At 43.4% G+C, this 16,434-nt stretch overlaps 1 protein-coding gene across 2 annotated transcripts in view; it reads right to left on the reverse strand.

Annotated features, from left to right (window-relative positions):
• The window catches only part of cyp24a1.L (cytochrome P450 family 24 subfamily A member 1 L homeolog), a 46,262-nt gene that overhangs the window by 18,130 nt on the left and 11,698 nt on the right, over positions 1-16,434 (reverse strand). The window contains exons 1-6 of one of the 2 annotated variants that reach the window (XM_018234945.2): positions 7,539-7,778; positions 4,974-5,164; positions 2,474-2,567; positions 1,355-1,451; positions 731-822; positions 69-180 (exon numbers count right to left, since the gene is read on the reverse strand). In XM_018234945.2, the coding sequence (XP_018090434.1) occupies positions 69-180; positions 731-822; positions 1,355-1,451; positions 2,474-2,567; positions 4,974-5,164; positions 7,539-7,778 (826 nt within the window). Of the gene's footprint in view, positions 1-68; positions 181-730; positions 823-1,354; positions 1,452-2,473; positions 2,568-4,973; positions 5,165-7,538; positions 7,779-16,434 lie in introns of those variants that run through there. The other variant, XM_018234944.2, reaches the window with a different exon arrangement.

The following is a 16,434-nucleotide window of genomic DNA, read 5'->3' on the forward strand; positions in this document are numbered from 1 at the left end:
GAAATCCAAGAGATCTCCTTTCTTGTATTTTCGTCTCAGATAGGTTTCTATAACGCTTATTCTCATACCAGTTTTGAAGATGCTATCCCAGGCGTGAGTGTGGTCTTTCCATATTTTAGTATTCAGGCTTTTGTGGAGTTCAACTGGTGTCACCATCATCAGTCCAAAGGTGCTCAACATCTGATGGTTGGTTACAAAGAGACACATTCTTATTATAGGTATGGGATTCATTATCTGGAAACCCGTTATCCAGAAAGCTCTGAATTATGGAAAGGCTGTCTCCCATAGACTCCATTTTATCCAAATAATCCACATTTTTAAAAATTATTTAATGTTTCTCTGTAATAATCCCAACTAAGATATAATTAATCCTGATTGAAGCAGAACCAGCCTATTGGGGTTATATAACGTTTACGTGATCTTCTAGTAGACTTAAGGTATTGAAATCCAAATTACCGAAAGATCCATTATCCAGAAAGCCCCAGGTCCCGAGCATTCTGGATAACAGGTCCCATACCTGTATAATTTACTCACTAGCCTCTTCTTATTTGCTCAACTTAATTTCCAAATTCAGAAAAGTTGCAAAAAAATTAACTTGCCAAAGGCCCCTTTTTTTTGTAATTTTTCTTAAACACAATGCCCTTCCCAATACATTAGACCCTGAGGATAACAAGGGAACTTTATTGTCTGAATTACTTTTGATTGTATGCAAGGCTGTGATTGGCTGTACCTTTTTTATGGCTGTAATAAAGTTCAGGGCCTCCGCCCCTAAATTTGCTTGTAGAAATCCAAATCTTTTCTCATAAAGCACAAGACAAATACCTGAAACAGAGAAAGTTGGAAAAAGTAAAATAAATACCCAGGTATCATTACTTATATGGAGACGCTGAAAAAGATGCCAGGAGATATTGGGAGTGTAGTTAAATAACAATTGTAGGAATGTTAGAGGAGATTAATTTGCTTGGCAACAAATCGTCCCTTCTTCGTCCTTTCCGTGTGAGGCAACTTTGGACGACTTCGGAAAACGAATCGCTCTGAGTGCCATCCTGCAGTTCGGGGAGATTAGTCGCCCAAAGAAGAGGCGATTTGTCACCGGGCGATTGAATCTCCCCAAATCTCCACTTGTATCTCTGCCCTTAGGAAGCATTAATTTGGACGATAACCCAACAGTGTGTCCAACCGCAACATGTTACATTTTTTGTGGCCTTAAGCATGGTGTCCCCAATAAGAGGTATCCAGAAAAACCCCAGGCATTCTGGATATTAAATCCCACCTTGGAAATTGGCTTGGCTCTGACCAGGTGAAAATAAGTCCTTATTAAGTGATAGAAAATGTTTCCAGTGGGAGATCTTACTTTCAAGTGACCATTTATTAAGTTCACAATATAAATCTTCTATTGTTCCATCCTCATCACAAACACTGTCAATTCTTTGCATAAAGTCCACTAAAACCTGAAAAGACACGAAATGATATTAAATCTTTAGTTTAAAACAATTGGAAAATATTTGACTTGCCTTGATGTTTGATGATATATTATTTCTAATACAAGTCATCTTCAAAGGACATTGAGTGGCATCTTGATGGGTAACTAACCAGTTCCCCACCCTCAGTTAGACTATATTTCTTTTGTATAATGGAAATATTAAGAGGAAGGTGTATAGTTATTCTGTTTTCTTTCTCTATGACGAGTTGTCCGTAGTTGGACACTCTAGGCCAATAGATATTGAACTGTTGGGCTGTCCCACCAGGGTGAGCTTGGAGATATGGCAGGAGAGGCTAAGTCTGAAGGTCAGTTATAGTGAGAGTGGCCATTTGCTTTCTTTGATATATCTAAAAGCCCAGTTTGAAGGTCAGTTGGGGTTAATATGTATTTTTAATATTCTATTATTCTATTACTGAATAACTCATTAGACTAGACCTTCAAAGAGACCCTGACCAACGGCTGGACCTTCAAGTAGAGGTTGAACTTAAAAAACAAGGCAAACACTGCTCTAGATCAAGAACCAATGTTGCCAGAATGTTCCAGATAAGTATTCACTTATTTGCAATCTATAAAAAGTACCCCAACCCCAAAGTTGGATATATCTATAAGTGTTAATCTACTATAGCTCCAGTCTTTGACTTGTAAAGACTACATAGAGCTGTAGTTACATATTTTATTAAAGCCATGGACTGCAGATCTATGGCTACTTTAGGTCCGTGTATAATATGAAGGTCATATTGCAACAGGCTGAGAGAAGCTAGACCATAACCATCAATTACAATGCCCAACCCAACTAAGTGCACACACATATAATCCCACCACGACTATGGCAAACCAGACTTTGAATATCCTTTTCTCTGACACGAGACATTCACAAATAATTACATTTGACCATCAAATAAAATGATATCTCGTTGGAAGATGTTAACGGAATATATCACAGCACAATTAGACAGAAGGAACACACATTAAGAATATCAATCCTATTACCTCATTGATTTTAGTATCTAATTTCCCAACTTCTGTTGGCTTCATTAGCTTCTGCTGAAAGGCACTTCGAACTCTCTGCCAGTCCTTTCCTTCTCTACATAAAATGAATAGGAAGGGAAGAGGAAAAAAAAGAACCATTATATTTATAACCCTTCAATTAAATTAGCAGAATGAAAAAGAAATATCTCAGTCAGCCAAGAGCTCTATTAGTCACTTGTTAACCTTCCCAAAATGAACAATTCATTGAAATTCTTCTCTTCAAATACAGAACAATTATTATTTATCAGTAATGATAAGATATGCAGGGTAAAGAAGATACCTGTTTTTTTGAAGAAGCTGTTAGATTCTTACATACACAATGGTGGGTGGTAGTGATGGACGAATCTGTTCAGTTTCGCTTCGCCAAAAAATTGCAAATTTACAAAAAATGTTTTTGAATTCAATGGTGTCAATTTTGACGCGAGCATCAATTGTTATACGCGTGACTATTTGGTCCAAATGCATTAAAGTCAATGGGCGTCCGAAAACTTTTGACACAAGCCAATTTTTTTGACACAGCGGTAGGTCACTGAAGCAGTAGGGCAGTTGATGATGAGGGAATACAACTTCTCTCTATGCAGAGACCCCACTGTCAAGGGTAATTGTCCCATCATCTCAGAGATGGTTTTGGAAGTCAGGGCTCTAAATCATCTCTGAGATGACAGGGGAATTACTCTTGAATTTACTCTGCATAAAGAGAAGTTGTCTTTCGTAATCATCAACTGTCTGTAATGGTAGTTGACAAGGAACCCAAGGAGACCGCTAAAAATTACCTTTCAGTGAACAAGGTCACCCCTACGTAGGGTAGGGGGGTAGGGTTTTTTTTAGTTAAGGGTTGAATTCTCCTTTAAGGCAAAAGGGCCTAATTGGAGACAGGAATCAGAAATGGACATTAAAGGGGACCAATTTGTGAACCCAAGTGCTCTGAGCGCATCACTGCTGGACGCCTAAGTGCGGAAGAGAATTCGCCACTGGCACCTCCACCCGAACCCACCGGTCAGCGTGTCTGGAGGTAAGATTAGATGGCCGATCGGAGGGGTGGGTTATATTGTCCTTCTGCTCCAGTGATCAGGGAGAACAGCCGACCAACAGGAGGTCCCTGGTTCAAACCCCAGCACAGCCTCGCATCAACCACTGGAGGGACTGGAGAACATGTATGCTAACACATGTCATTAGTTACTAGACAGCAGCTAACAAAAGGATTATGTGCATTCTCTGACGACCAAGTTTTGGACCACTCAAAGATCTCCCAGAGCTATACAAAGTGTCATAATTCACTAGATAACATTACAAAACTCCAAAGTGAGTAATCGTTGGGAAGATACATTGATGACTAAAGCAGCTGGAGGGTATTAGCTTAAATACCTTTAAAATCTCCTTGAACTCATTCACCAGAAAATCCTTCTAGACAATACATTAAATGTTTGAAAAAACCTGCCTTGATAGGCTGACTTTCTTCCAAATCAACCAGTTTTATTTGTAAGGCAATTTTTTTATTTGTAAGGCAATTTTTTTGTCTTTTCACCTGGTGAAGCAACTTCAGAAAATGAATCACTCCTAGTGCCATCCTGCCGGCGATTTACATTCTAGAAACAGAATTGTGGAACAACACATCCATAACTACTAGAGTGGAGACCTACCAAATGGTGCAAAGCTTCAGGTCAAGTAAGTGGGCAGGGTTTTGGTAACAGTTGTTGGACTACAGCATTGATCCCCAACCATTTGCTCATGAGCAACATGTTACTCACCAACCCTTGGATTTCGCTCCCAGTGGCCTCAAAGCAGGTGCTTATTTTTGAATTTCAGGCTTGGAGGGAAGATTTAGTTGCATAAAAAACAGGTGTACTGTCAAACAGAGCATCCTTCCGGCTGCCAGTCTACATGGGGCTACCAAATAGCCAATAACAGCCCATGTTTAACACCCCCAGGATGCTTGTGTTGCTCCCCAACTCCTTTTTACATTTGGATATGGGTAAAAAAAAGGTTGGGGACTCCTGGACTACAGGATGGAGATCATTGGTGTAGGTCATTAGATCTAATATCTTTCCTAAGACCTAACTTATATTGCACATGTCCATGCAGATATCAAAGTAGAAATCTGTATGGAATTGGTGCCAATAGGACATTCATAGGGACTAGAAGAATGTAAAGTACAGCATCAGCATGTAAATAACAGGGTGGGTATTCTTGTTATGGAGGTCGATACCAACGAATAGAATGTCATGGCATTTACCAGTGGGGTTCAATATGGGTTGAAATAATTTTTAGCAAGAAAGAAAATATGTGTATGATTCTAGGTCTATTTTAACTCCGTAGAATATAAGGAAGGGGCAAATTCTGTTGCAGGATTACCCAGCACCCATCAACGTTTAATCAATAGCAGGTTTGCTGAGGGTTGCAGAGTTTTAGGAACTGTGGACCTTTTTCAACATAAATGAAAACTGATCATCAGGTCACCTACAGTATTAGCAATCCATAAGCTTCGTCACGATAATCTCTGTAGGCTTTCCATGGCTTTATCTCTAGTCTTTTGGGGTAATTGCTTTCTTCCCTGTAGAGCGCTTCAAGGAGACAAGGAGCGCCGATATGGACAGAATCAAAGGATCCAAGCTTCATACGGAAGATCTTGCCAAACTGCTTGTGGTAACTTGCCTGAGAAATAAACCAGAGCTGATTCAATATTTATCTATTAAAGGTCATTTCAATTTCTAGTAGTAGAAATCTGCATGGAAATTAAAATAATGATTAACCTCTACAGATTAACCCTATCATTGAGCAGGAGTTTCACTTGCTCCTCATGGTGTCGAATTAAGTTACATAAAGGAGAAGGTTTAGTCTCCGTGACAATCTTCCTCTCATTTCATCTCACGTCTTGCCATTTTCTTCAGTTCCCTCAGAGATTCAGTCAAATTAAGTTCATATCCCTGGAACACTGGAGCAATGGAAGGTATATAGAGTGATAGGCCAATTTAAAAGGACATTGTACTCAGAGTTGGTTTTAGTGTAAATTTTAGTGTAGTCAGAAAATTCTGTGCTAGTATCCAAACTGTACTTAGTTCTATGTCTGCTTCCTTTTTTTCCAAAGTAGCAGTCCTGCCCTGCTTTATGGCTGAGATTCTAGCTATCTGTATAACAGAGCATTCTGTCCCAGTGGCTGCACAGATCCTATCTGATCCCCATTGTAAGCAGCAGTCCTGTCCTGCTTTATGGCAGCTGAGATTCTAGCTATCTGTATAACAGAACATTCTGTCCCAGTGGCTGCACAGATCTTATGTGATCCCGATTGGAAGCAGCAGTCCTGCCCTGCTTTATGGTTGAGATTCTAGCTATCTGTATAACAGAGCATTCTGTCCCAGTGGCTGCACAGATCCTATCTGATCCCCATTGTAAGCAGCAGTCCTGCCCTGCTTTATGGCTGAGATTCTAGCTATCTGTATAACAGAACATTCTGTCCCAGTGGCTGCACAGATCTTATGTGATCCCGATTGGAAGCAGCAGTCCTGCCCTGCTTTATGGTTGAGATTCTAGCTATCTGTATAACAGAGCATTCTGTCCCAGTGGCTGCACAGATCCTATCTGATCCCCATTGTAAGCAGCAGTCCTGTCCTGCTTTATGGCTGAGATTCTAGCTATCTGTATAAAAGAGCATTCTGTCCCAGTGGCTGCACAGATCTTAGCTGATCCCCATTGTAAGCAGCAGTCCTGCCCTGCTTTATGGCTGATATTCTAGCTATCTGTATAACAGAGCATTCTGTCCCAGTGGCTGCAAAGATTCTAACTTATCCCCATTGTAAGCAGCAGTCTTGCCCTGCTTTATGGCTGAGATTCTAGCTATCTGTATAACAGAACATTCTGTCCCAGTGGCTGCACAGATCTTATGTGATCCCGATTGGAAGCAGCAGTCCTGCCCTGCTTTATGGTTGAGATTCTAGCTATCTGTATAACAGAGCATTCTGTCCCAGTGGCTGCACAGATCCTATCTGATCCCCATTGTAAGCAGCAGTCCTGTCCTGCTTTATGGCTGAGATTCTAGCTATCTGTATAAAAGAGCATTCTGTCCCAGTGGCTGCACAGATCTTAGCTGATCCCCATTGTAAGCAGCAGTCCTGCCCTGCTTTATGGCTGAGATTCTAGCTATCTGTATAACAGAGCATTCTGTCCCAGTGGCTGCACAGATCCTATCTGATCCCCATTGTAAGCAGCAGTCCTGCCCTGCTTTATGGCTGAGATTCTAGCTATCTGTATAACAGAGCATTCTGTCCCAGTGGCTGCACAGATCCTATCTGATCCCCATTGTAAGCAGCAGTCCTGTCCTGCTTTATGGCTGAGATTCTAGCTATCTGTATAAAAGAGCATTCTGTCCCAGTGGCTGCACAGATCTTAGCTGATCCCCATTGTAAGCAGCAGTCCTGTCCTGCTTTATGGCTGAGATTCTAGCTATCTGTATAAAAGAATATTCAGACCACAAAGGTCCAAGCTCTTTTCTTAAACCTTCTGTTTACATGATTGTGGGATATTGATCTCTTAATTGAATTAACAGCAGAGTCAGATAAGAAAGATTAGCAAAACCACAGTACATTTAAAAGTGTACAAAAAGAAATTTTTCGTTACATATGACTGACTAGCACAAAATAAATAGCTTTAAATGCTTTTTAAGTGTCGTTTACAGCATCTAAAGCTAGTGCTGTGTTGATGCAGGAGACAGCTAGGGTCTGTTTGGCCATTCTGGGAGGTGTTATTGGATCACGTTTATGCCAGATATTCTTGACCCAATGAATCAGAAGTATGACTAACTACACAAACACACACACAGTTTTCCAAATAGCGGTTTTTGCGAGGCGAGCAGGTGAGAAAGAGCAGCAGTGCAGAAAGAAAACAGCATGCAATAGGTATCACATTTACAAATAAATCTAATGAATGTATATTGGAAAATTGCTTAGAATTAAATTATTTTTATTTGGCAATTTTTTTTGGGGGGGGTATCCTTCTTAAGATTGACCATTTACCCCAGTACATTTATACTCACCAGGGCTTCATGTTGCCTTTTCAACCCTCCTTTCCTTAAAATATCTAGCAAACTCCCCAGTATGGGCAATTTGGTTGGTCCAGGCAGGGATGCCAGTGAATGGGGGCAGGAGGAGGGTGCTGGGAGTTCTTTTTCCTTAAAATCGCAGACAGCACTTGCAGTGGGGATGCTGTGCTGAACGCTGATCGATCTGGATTTCAGCAGCATCCCCAAGAAATCTCTCTTTATTCTGGAAGTCATATTGAGAAGTGGGAGAGTCTGTACCCCTCTGGTCAGGAGTAGTTAGTGGGTTTGTAAAGGGCTGCATCTTGCAGAGGTTTATATAGCCCTCGCCTTAATTCTCTTTGCTGGAGTTTCCTTCCCTGGCCAATGAGAAGTCTCAGTTTGCTGGTGTGTATCCAGTGTGCCGGAAGGTGCTGTAGTACTCAGAGTTCATTAAAGAGATTTTTTTTGGCATGAGAATCACAAGCTTCAGCCAGAATTCTAGATAAAAGCAGGTTAAAGTGAACTTGCACGGGTTACTTGCTGCTTATAGGTTTGGACTTTGCTGCAAGTTTCGTGGTTTGTTTTGTTCCTTTTTCACATTGTTTGGAACTGAAAGGTAACAAGCAGACACGCTGAACTCTGTCACCTGGTGTGTAATGCCTCTGTCACTTCTGCCCCACTGCTCTTTCCTAGGCTGCCCGAGCTTCCCCAGGCTATTAACCCATTTACAACCAGCTTTCTCTATCCATGTTTCTTGCACTGGCTGCATGCAGAATGTAAAGGGCACTGGGTGCACATAACATAGATTATCTGCATATTTCTGCAAATGAACGTGGCCACATTGTTTCATTTTCACAGTACAAGAGCATAGTTTATTGTGTGCCCAGAACATTCCTTCTCTGTATATTTGTATTTATACATATGGGAAGGAGGTGCCATATTGTTTCCCTTAGACAGTACAGTATGAGGGTATAGATTATTGTGTGCCCAGAACATTCCTTCTCTGTATATTTGTATTTATACATATGGGAAGGAGGTGCCATATTGTTTCGCTTAGACAGTACAGTATGAGGGTATAGCTTATTGTGTGCCCAGAACATTCCTTCTCTGTATATTTGTATTTATATATATGGGAAGGAGGTGCCATATTGTTTCCCTTAGACAGTACAGTATGAGGGTATAGCTTATTGTGTGCCCAGAACATTCCTTCTCTGTATATTTGTATTTATACATATGGGAAGGAGGTGCCATATTGTTTCCCTTAGACAGTACAGTATGAGGGTATAGCTTATTGTGTGCCCAGAACATTCCTTCTCTGTATATTTGTATTTATACATATGGGAAGGAGGTGCCATATTGTTTCCCTTAGACAGTACAGTATGAGGGTATAGCTTATTGTGTGCCCAGAACATTCCTTCTCTGTATATTTGTATTTATACATATGGGAAGGAGGTGCCATATTGTTTCCCTTAGTGTCAGACTTACCGAACCAGGCGGAACCACGGATGAGGAGGAGCTGGAAACTGGCGTGGTAAGAAGGCAACCCTTACGGCTCCCCCACTAATACACCCTTGGCTGGGAACTAGGGAGACCAATGGGGGTGTAGTATGGGAGCCTGTGGCTAGTGAAGTGTAAAGACTTGTGCCTGGATGTACTGTGAGCGAAGATGCAGGATACAACAGTACGTTGATAGAGATGCAGGATACAACAGTACGTTGATAATGGCACAGCGGTTTAGGTGTTAATGCCACAGGAGTTGGTATTTCCCAGCTAGCGAAGTGTAGACAGCAGTAGAATTGCCAGCGAGTAAGCAGGTTAGATTTAGTCAATTAAACACGGCTTTAGTTATAGGCAGGCAGAGGTTTCAAAAGCAACAGTCAATCAAGGGTTAAACACAGACCGTAATCAGAGACAGGCAAGGGTTTGGCAACAGGTATCCAGTTCAGCGAGGCACCAAGGTTCAAGCAAAGGCGTTAGTCAAACGAGAAGCAGAAGTCGGCAACAGGGAGTCAGAAGATCCAGCGAAGTTCCAAGGGTTGTCACAAAAGAGGAGTCGAAAGCAGTAGCAGGGTCAAAAACCAGTATTTCAAGTAGAATAATTCAAAGGCTTCTTAACAACAGCTTAGAGCGATGTCCGAGCACTGAGAGGAATTCGGAGCGGAAAGAAATACCAGCGCCAGCGTCAGACGCTGCGCACGTTTGGCGCGCTTGCGTCGGCGTCATTACGTCGCGACGTACGCGCACCCGCGTCGACGCGTGTCCTCCATGATGACGCTGGAACGCACGCTGGAACGCACGGACCTGCACAAACGGTAAGGGCCTGACATTGCCCCCCCCTTAGGAGCGGCCTCTGGACTTGAACTTGAGAGGGCTTGGCTGGAAATCTTCGATGGAAATCCTTTACAAGGTCAGCAGCATGAAGATGTGAAGCGGGTTCCCACGAATTTTCTTCTAGCCCATACCCTTTCCATTTAATTAGGTATTGAAGCTTCTTGCCTCTAACCCTGGAGTCCAGAACTTCATATTCCTCGTGATCTGAAATGACAACAGGATCAGGAGCAAAAGATCTTCTCCCCACAAACTGGTTCGGAACCACAGGTTTTAGTAATGCTGTATGAAACACAGGGTGAACCTTCAAGGATTCTGGAAGAGCAAGTTTGAAAGCAACAGCATTAATTTTCTGAATGATCTTAAAAGGACCAATGAAACGTTGGGCCAGTTTCCTAGAGGGACAACTAATCTTGAGGTTATTAGTTGAAAGCCAAACCTTGTCCCCCACCTTAAATCCTGGATCCGGAGCTCTCTTCTTGTCAGCGAAGAATTTATAGTTTGACTGAGCCTTTTGCAGATTTTGGCGAATGGTCTCAATGTTAGATGAAAAAAACTGAAGTCTCTCTTGAGCCGCCGGAACAGAAACCGTCTGACAAATCCCGGGAATCATCGTTGGGTGAAACCCAAAATTGGCAAAAAAAGGAGACTGTTTGGTGGAGGAGTGTATGGAATTGTTGTAGGCAAATTCTGCTAGAGGAAGGAGTGAGAACCAATCATCCTGAAGAAAAGACGAAAAACATCGCAGGTATTGTTCCAGCGTCTGATTCGTCCTCTCTGTCTGTCCATTCGTTTGGGGATGATAACCAGAAGAAAAGGACAGGTCAATGCGTAAACCTTCACATAGTGCTCGCCAAAATCTTGATGTAAATTGCACCCCTCTATCTGAGACGATGTTCTTCGGAATTCCATGCAAGCGGACGATCTCTTGAATAAACGTCTTGGCCAATGCAGAAGCTGAAGGAATGCTAGAGAGAGGAACAAAATGAGCCATTTTGGACAGTCTATCAACGACTACAAATATAACAGAACAACCTTCAGAATGTGGAAGATCTGTGATAAAATACATTGAAATTGAGCTCCAAAGACGATCTGGCACAGGTAGAGGATGAAGGAGACCTGAAGGTTTGGAGGAGATTCCTTTGCATCTAGCACAGATCTCACAGGAGCGTACAAATCTTGCACAATCGCTTCCCAACGTGGGCCACCAGAAATGACGTTGTGCCAAATCAAGAGTTTTACGAAACCCAGAATGTCCTGCAAGTGGAAGATCATGAACCAAACTTAAAGCTTCTACCCTGAGAGTCGATGGCACAAAAAGTCTGTTCTTGAAATAAAACAACCCATCTTGGGCTATTAATATCGGGTTACTGGGAATAGAATTCGGAGTACAACATTCTCTCACCCTTTGAAGAAAAGAATTCTGCAGCAAAAGAAAAAATTTTGGCTGAAGAACCGGGTCTGCTTCCAAAGGCTGGGAGGACTCTTGCGAAAACATCCGAGACAGTGCATCAGCTTTAATGTTCTTTGATCCCGGACGATAAGTTATGTGGAGCTGAAAACGTGAAAAGAAAAGTGCCCAACGAGCTTGTCTAGGTCTGAGTCTTTTGGCGGAGCGTAAGTACTCTAAATTCTTATGGTCGGTAAGAACCAAAACTGGATGCGCCGCACCTTCCAGAAAGTGCCTCCATTCTTCTAAGGCCCACTTGATCGATAATAATTCTCTGTCAGCCACATCATAGTTTTGTTCCGTTCCTGACAATTTCCTTGAAAAGAAGGCTACTGGATGTAACGACCCTTGTGGAATAGATCGTTGAGATAGGACAGCTCCAACTGCTACTTCTGACGCATCCACTTCCACAATGAAAGGAAGAGATGGTTCCGGATGAACGAGAATTGGAGCTGAGGTGAACGCTTCCTTCAGGCGATCAAAGGCTGATTGTGCCGCCACCGACCACTGAAACTTAATCTTTTGTTTGGTAAGGTCAGTAAGAGGTTTGATGATACCAGAAAAATTTCGTATAAACTTACGATAAAAGTTGGAAAACCCAATGAATCTCTGAACTGCTTTGCGATCCTTTGGAATTGGCCAATCCAGGATAGCTGAAACCTTCTTTGCATCCATGACCACACCACCAGTAGAGATGACAAAGCCCAGGAATTCAATTTGTTCTTTCTCAAACACACATTTTTCTGCTTTAACCACCAGAGAGTGTGCACGAAGACGAAGAAAAACCTCCCGCATATGTCTGCGGTGTTCTTCTAAAGAGGAAGAATAGATCAAAATGTCATCTAAATATGCCACAACATAAGCGTCCAAGATGTCCCGAAAAATGTCGTTAATGAAGTGTTGGAACGTTGCGGGCGCGTTACACAACCCAAACGGCATAACCAGATACTTGTAGTGTCCATATCGAGTTCGGAAAGCCATCTTCCACTCATCCCCTTCTCTTACACGAATCAAGTTGTAGGCCCCTTTCAAATCTAGTTTTGAAAAAATAGTAGCAGAACGTAATCTTTGAAAAAGTTCATGAATAAGGGGAAGCGGGTACCTGTTCTTGATGGTGACCTTATTCAGTTCCCGATAATCAATGCAGGGGCGCAACGACTTGTCTTTCTTCTCCACAAAAAAAATTCCTGCCCCAGCTGGAGAAGTAGAGGGTCTGATAAACCCTTTTTCGAGGTTTGCATCAATGTATTCCTGTAATACCTTAAGCTCAGGTTCAGAAAGGTGAAAAATGCGACCAAATGGAATGGGTGAACCAGGTAGCAAGTCAATAGGGCAATCGTAAGGCCGGTGAGGAGGAAGAATGTCAGCTTGTTCTTCATTAAAGACGTCTAAGAATTCATGATACGCAGCTGGAATCAAAGTTAATATGTCTCGATTATCTTTGGTCACACAAACTAAGGCTTGCTGAGGAGAGGATGACTTCACTTGGACACAATTCTTAACACAAAAGTGTAAGGAGCGTCCGACGGCATGGGCAAGATGGCGGCGCCCACGGGAAGCCACGTGGCCGCCGGACGCCAGCGCGTACCGTCCGCGCCCAGTGATGACGCTGACGCCGACGCAGCGTATTGACGCTCGGCGTCTGACGCAATCCTGCGCATCTTGGCGCGAAGATATGATTATTTAAGGGCGCTGCAAGATTCAGCCTATGCCCGTTTATAGGTTCCTTCTTGTCAAGTTCCTGGGTGCTATATTGTTATTCTGACTTCTGGTTTCGACTCCTGCCTTGATTTTGACTACGCTTGTTTGCCGCCTGTACCGACCTCTGCCTGGATTACGACTCTGCTTGTTTGCCGCCTGTACCGACCTCTGCCTGGATTACGACTTTGCCTGTTTGCTGCCTGAACCGACCTCTGCCTGTCTTCGACCATTCTCCTGCCACTCCCTCCTGTACCACGAACTGTACCTTCCTCCTTGGTCCTCACCTAAACTGCGCCTACGGGCCTGACAAAAAGGAAGAAGACAAAGATAACTTTCCAGAGCCCCAGTCAATAAATGGGTTATGAACCCTTAACCACGGTAGCCCAATAATAACTGGAAACAGAGGCGAAGGAACCACGTCAAAACTAAGGATTTCATGATGTGACCCGTTTATTGACACATTTAGAGGTTCAGTCTCTAGAGAAACAGGTCCAGAACTGAGGGGTGAGCCGTCCGCCATCCGAACCATCACTAATCTGGATTTAGGGTGCAAGGGAATGTCATGCTTGCGGGCAAAGGTAGAATCGATAAAGCAACCACTAGCCCCGGAATCAATGATCGCCGAGACTTGCACTCGTCTTCTTGTCCACTGCAGAGAGAGCAAAAGTGAAAAGTGTGTATCTTTAGACTGAACAGAAACTTTAGTACCACAGTCTGTAGAAAAAATGTTACCATCAGGACGAAGGGGACAAGTCCGCAGCAAATGTCCAGCAGCACCACAATAAAGACACAAATTCAGGCGTCTTCTCTTTAACCTTTCCTCAGGAGTCAAGCTGGGACGAGTCAAACCAAGTTGCATTGGCTCGGCTGCTGAAACAGAGGGAGGAGCAACCGAGGTACCCAGAAGGGGTGCCCTAGGGACCATCCAGGATACAGGAGATACAGATGAAGGAGACTTCTCAGCACTTCTTTCTCTTAGGCGTCTATCGAGTTGAATGGTGAGTAGAATTAATTCATCTAAAGCCACCGGAACACCTACTCGAGCTAGCTCATCCTTTAACTGAGTTGAGAGCCACACTCGGTAATGGTGTCTGAGGGCAGACTCATTCCAAGTCGTGTCGACCGCCCATCTTCGGAATTCAGCCGCATAGTCTTCCACTGGACGTTTCCCCTGTGTAAGGGCATGTAAGGCAGCTTCTGCGGTCTCTGGACGCTGCGGATCATCATATAAGGATGCCATTGTGGCAAAGAAAGTCTCTACATCTTTCAGGAGGGGACTATTCAACTCCAGAAGGCGATGAGCCCAAGTTTGGGGTTCGCCTTGTAGAAAAGAAATGACTGCTCCCACCTTGACTTTTTCATCGGGATAGGTTCTAGGCTTCATAGCGAACAACAATTTGCAGCTATTTAAAAAGGACCGAAATTGCTTGCGATCCCCACCAAATCTCTCTGGTAAACAAATCTTCGGCTCCAGACGCCCGGGAGAGGATGCCCCAGCCTCATCAGCAGGAAGATCGGTTAAGCGGGCACGGAGGTCCTGGTAACCACCTTGCAAATCTTGTACAGCTCTGGTCAAAACCGACATCTGCTGGGACAAAGTCTCTAGAATGCCAGCTTCCTCCAGTGGTTCATGTTGATATGGCTCGGACATACTGTCAGACTTACCGAACCAGGCGGAACCACGGATGAGGAGGAGCTGGAAACTGGCGTGGTAAGAAGGCAACCCTTACGGCTCCCCCACTAATACACCCTTGGCTGGGAACTAGGGAGACCAATGGGGGTGTAGTATGGGAGCCTGTGGCTAGTGAAGTGTAAAGACTTGTGCCTGGATGTACTGTGAGCGAAGATGCAGGATACAACAGTACGTTGATAGAGATGCAGGATACAACAGTACGTTGATAATGGCACAGCGGTTTAGGTGTTAATGCCACAGGAGTTGGTATTTCCCAGCTAGCGAAGTGTAGACAGCAGTAGAATTGCCAGCGAGTAAGTAGGTTAGATTTAGTCAATTAAACACGGCTTTAGTTATAGGCAGGCAGAGGTTTCAAAAGCAACAGTCAATCAAGGGTTAAACACAGACCGTAATCAGAGACAGGCAAGGGGTTGGCAACAGGTATCCAGTTCAGCGAGGCACCAAGGTTCAAGCAAAGGCGTTAGTCAAACGAGAAGCAGAAGTCGGCAACAGGGAGTCAGAAGATCCAGCGAAATTCCAAGGGTTGTCACAAAAGAGGAGTCGAAAGCAGTAGCAGGGTCAAAAACCAGTATTTCAAGTAGAATAATTCAAAGGCTTCTTAACAACAGCTTAGAGCGATGTCCGAGCACTGAGAGGAATTCGGAGCGGAAAGAAATACCAGCGCCAGCGTCAGACGCTGCGCACGTTTGGCGCGCTTGCGTCGGCGTCATTACGTCGCGACGGACGCGCACCCGCGTCGACGCGCGTCCTCCATGATGACGCTGGAACGCACGCTGGAACGCACGGACCTGCGCAAACGGTAAGGGCCTGACACTTAGACAGTACAGTATGAGGATATAGCTTATTGTGTGCCCAGAACATTCCTTCTCTGTATATTTGTATTTATACATATGGGAAGGAGGTGCCATATTGTTTCCCTTAGACAGTACAGTATGAGGGTATAGCTTATTGTGTGCCCAGAACATTCCTTCTCTGTATATTTGTATTTATACATATGGGAAGGAGGTGCCATATTGTTTCCCTTAGACAGTACAGTATGAGGGTATAGCTTATTGTGTGCCCAGAACATTCCTTCTCTGTATATTTGTATTTATACATATGGGAAGGAGGTGCAATTATGATTGCTCTAGTGATATCATTGTTTGAACTGTAGTAAAATAGGAAGTTCTGCAGAGAAAAGTATCCAACGTATATTCAATTTAATTTGTTATCAACCTGCTCCTTTTGAAAGAGTATATCATTTTGGGGCTCTAATTTGTTGGGTACCCCCAGTTAAGAAGAATTGCTTACTTTTTGCCCCAGGCTGCCTGCCTATTTAATAAAAAAAGAACCTTGTTACTTGCATGGGGAGCACCATGTTTCTTCAGTTCCTTAGCAACTCTTTCTCGTGTTTGAGTTGGGCTCACGTGCAGTATAGAAAATTGTTAGAAGGGGAGTGTACTGTGCATGCCTGTCCCTCCCCAAACCAACACCTGAAAACACTTGGGGTAAAGGTGAAGAAAAATGGTGCCAAAGTGGTCCCCAGAGAGGTACTCTAGGGTAGTTCATTTTTTTCAGTATTAATTTAGATTTTTATAACAGTATCACAAATAAAGCCATAATTACTCAGTCATGTCCCAACATCAATGAGGTGTTCACCTTATTTATACCTAGTACCCCCTGCTTGATTTTGATGGGTTAATAAAGGCAAAAGTACCTTTCCATCAGGCCCAGACTGGCAATCTGTGGGTTCTGGCAAA

The sequence above is a fragment of the Xenopus laevis genome, chromosome 9_10L, assembly GCF_017654675.1.
Source record: "Xenopus laevis strain J_2021 chromosome 9_10L, Xenopus_laevis_v10.1, whole genome shotgun sequence".
Classification (NCBI taxonomy): domain Eukaryota; kingdom Metazoa; phylum Chordata; class Amphibia; order Anura; family Pipidae; genus Xenopus; species Xenopus laevis.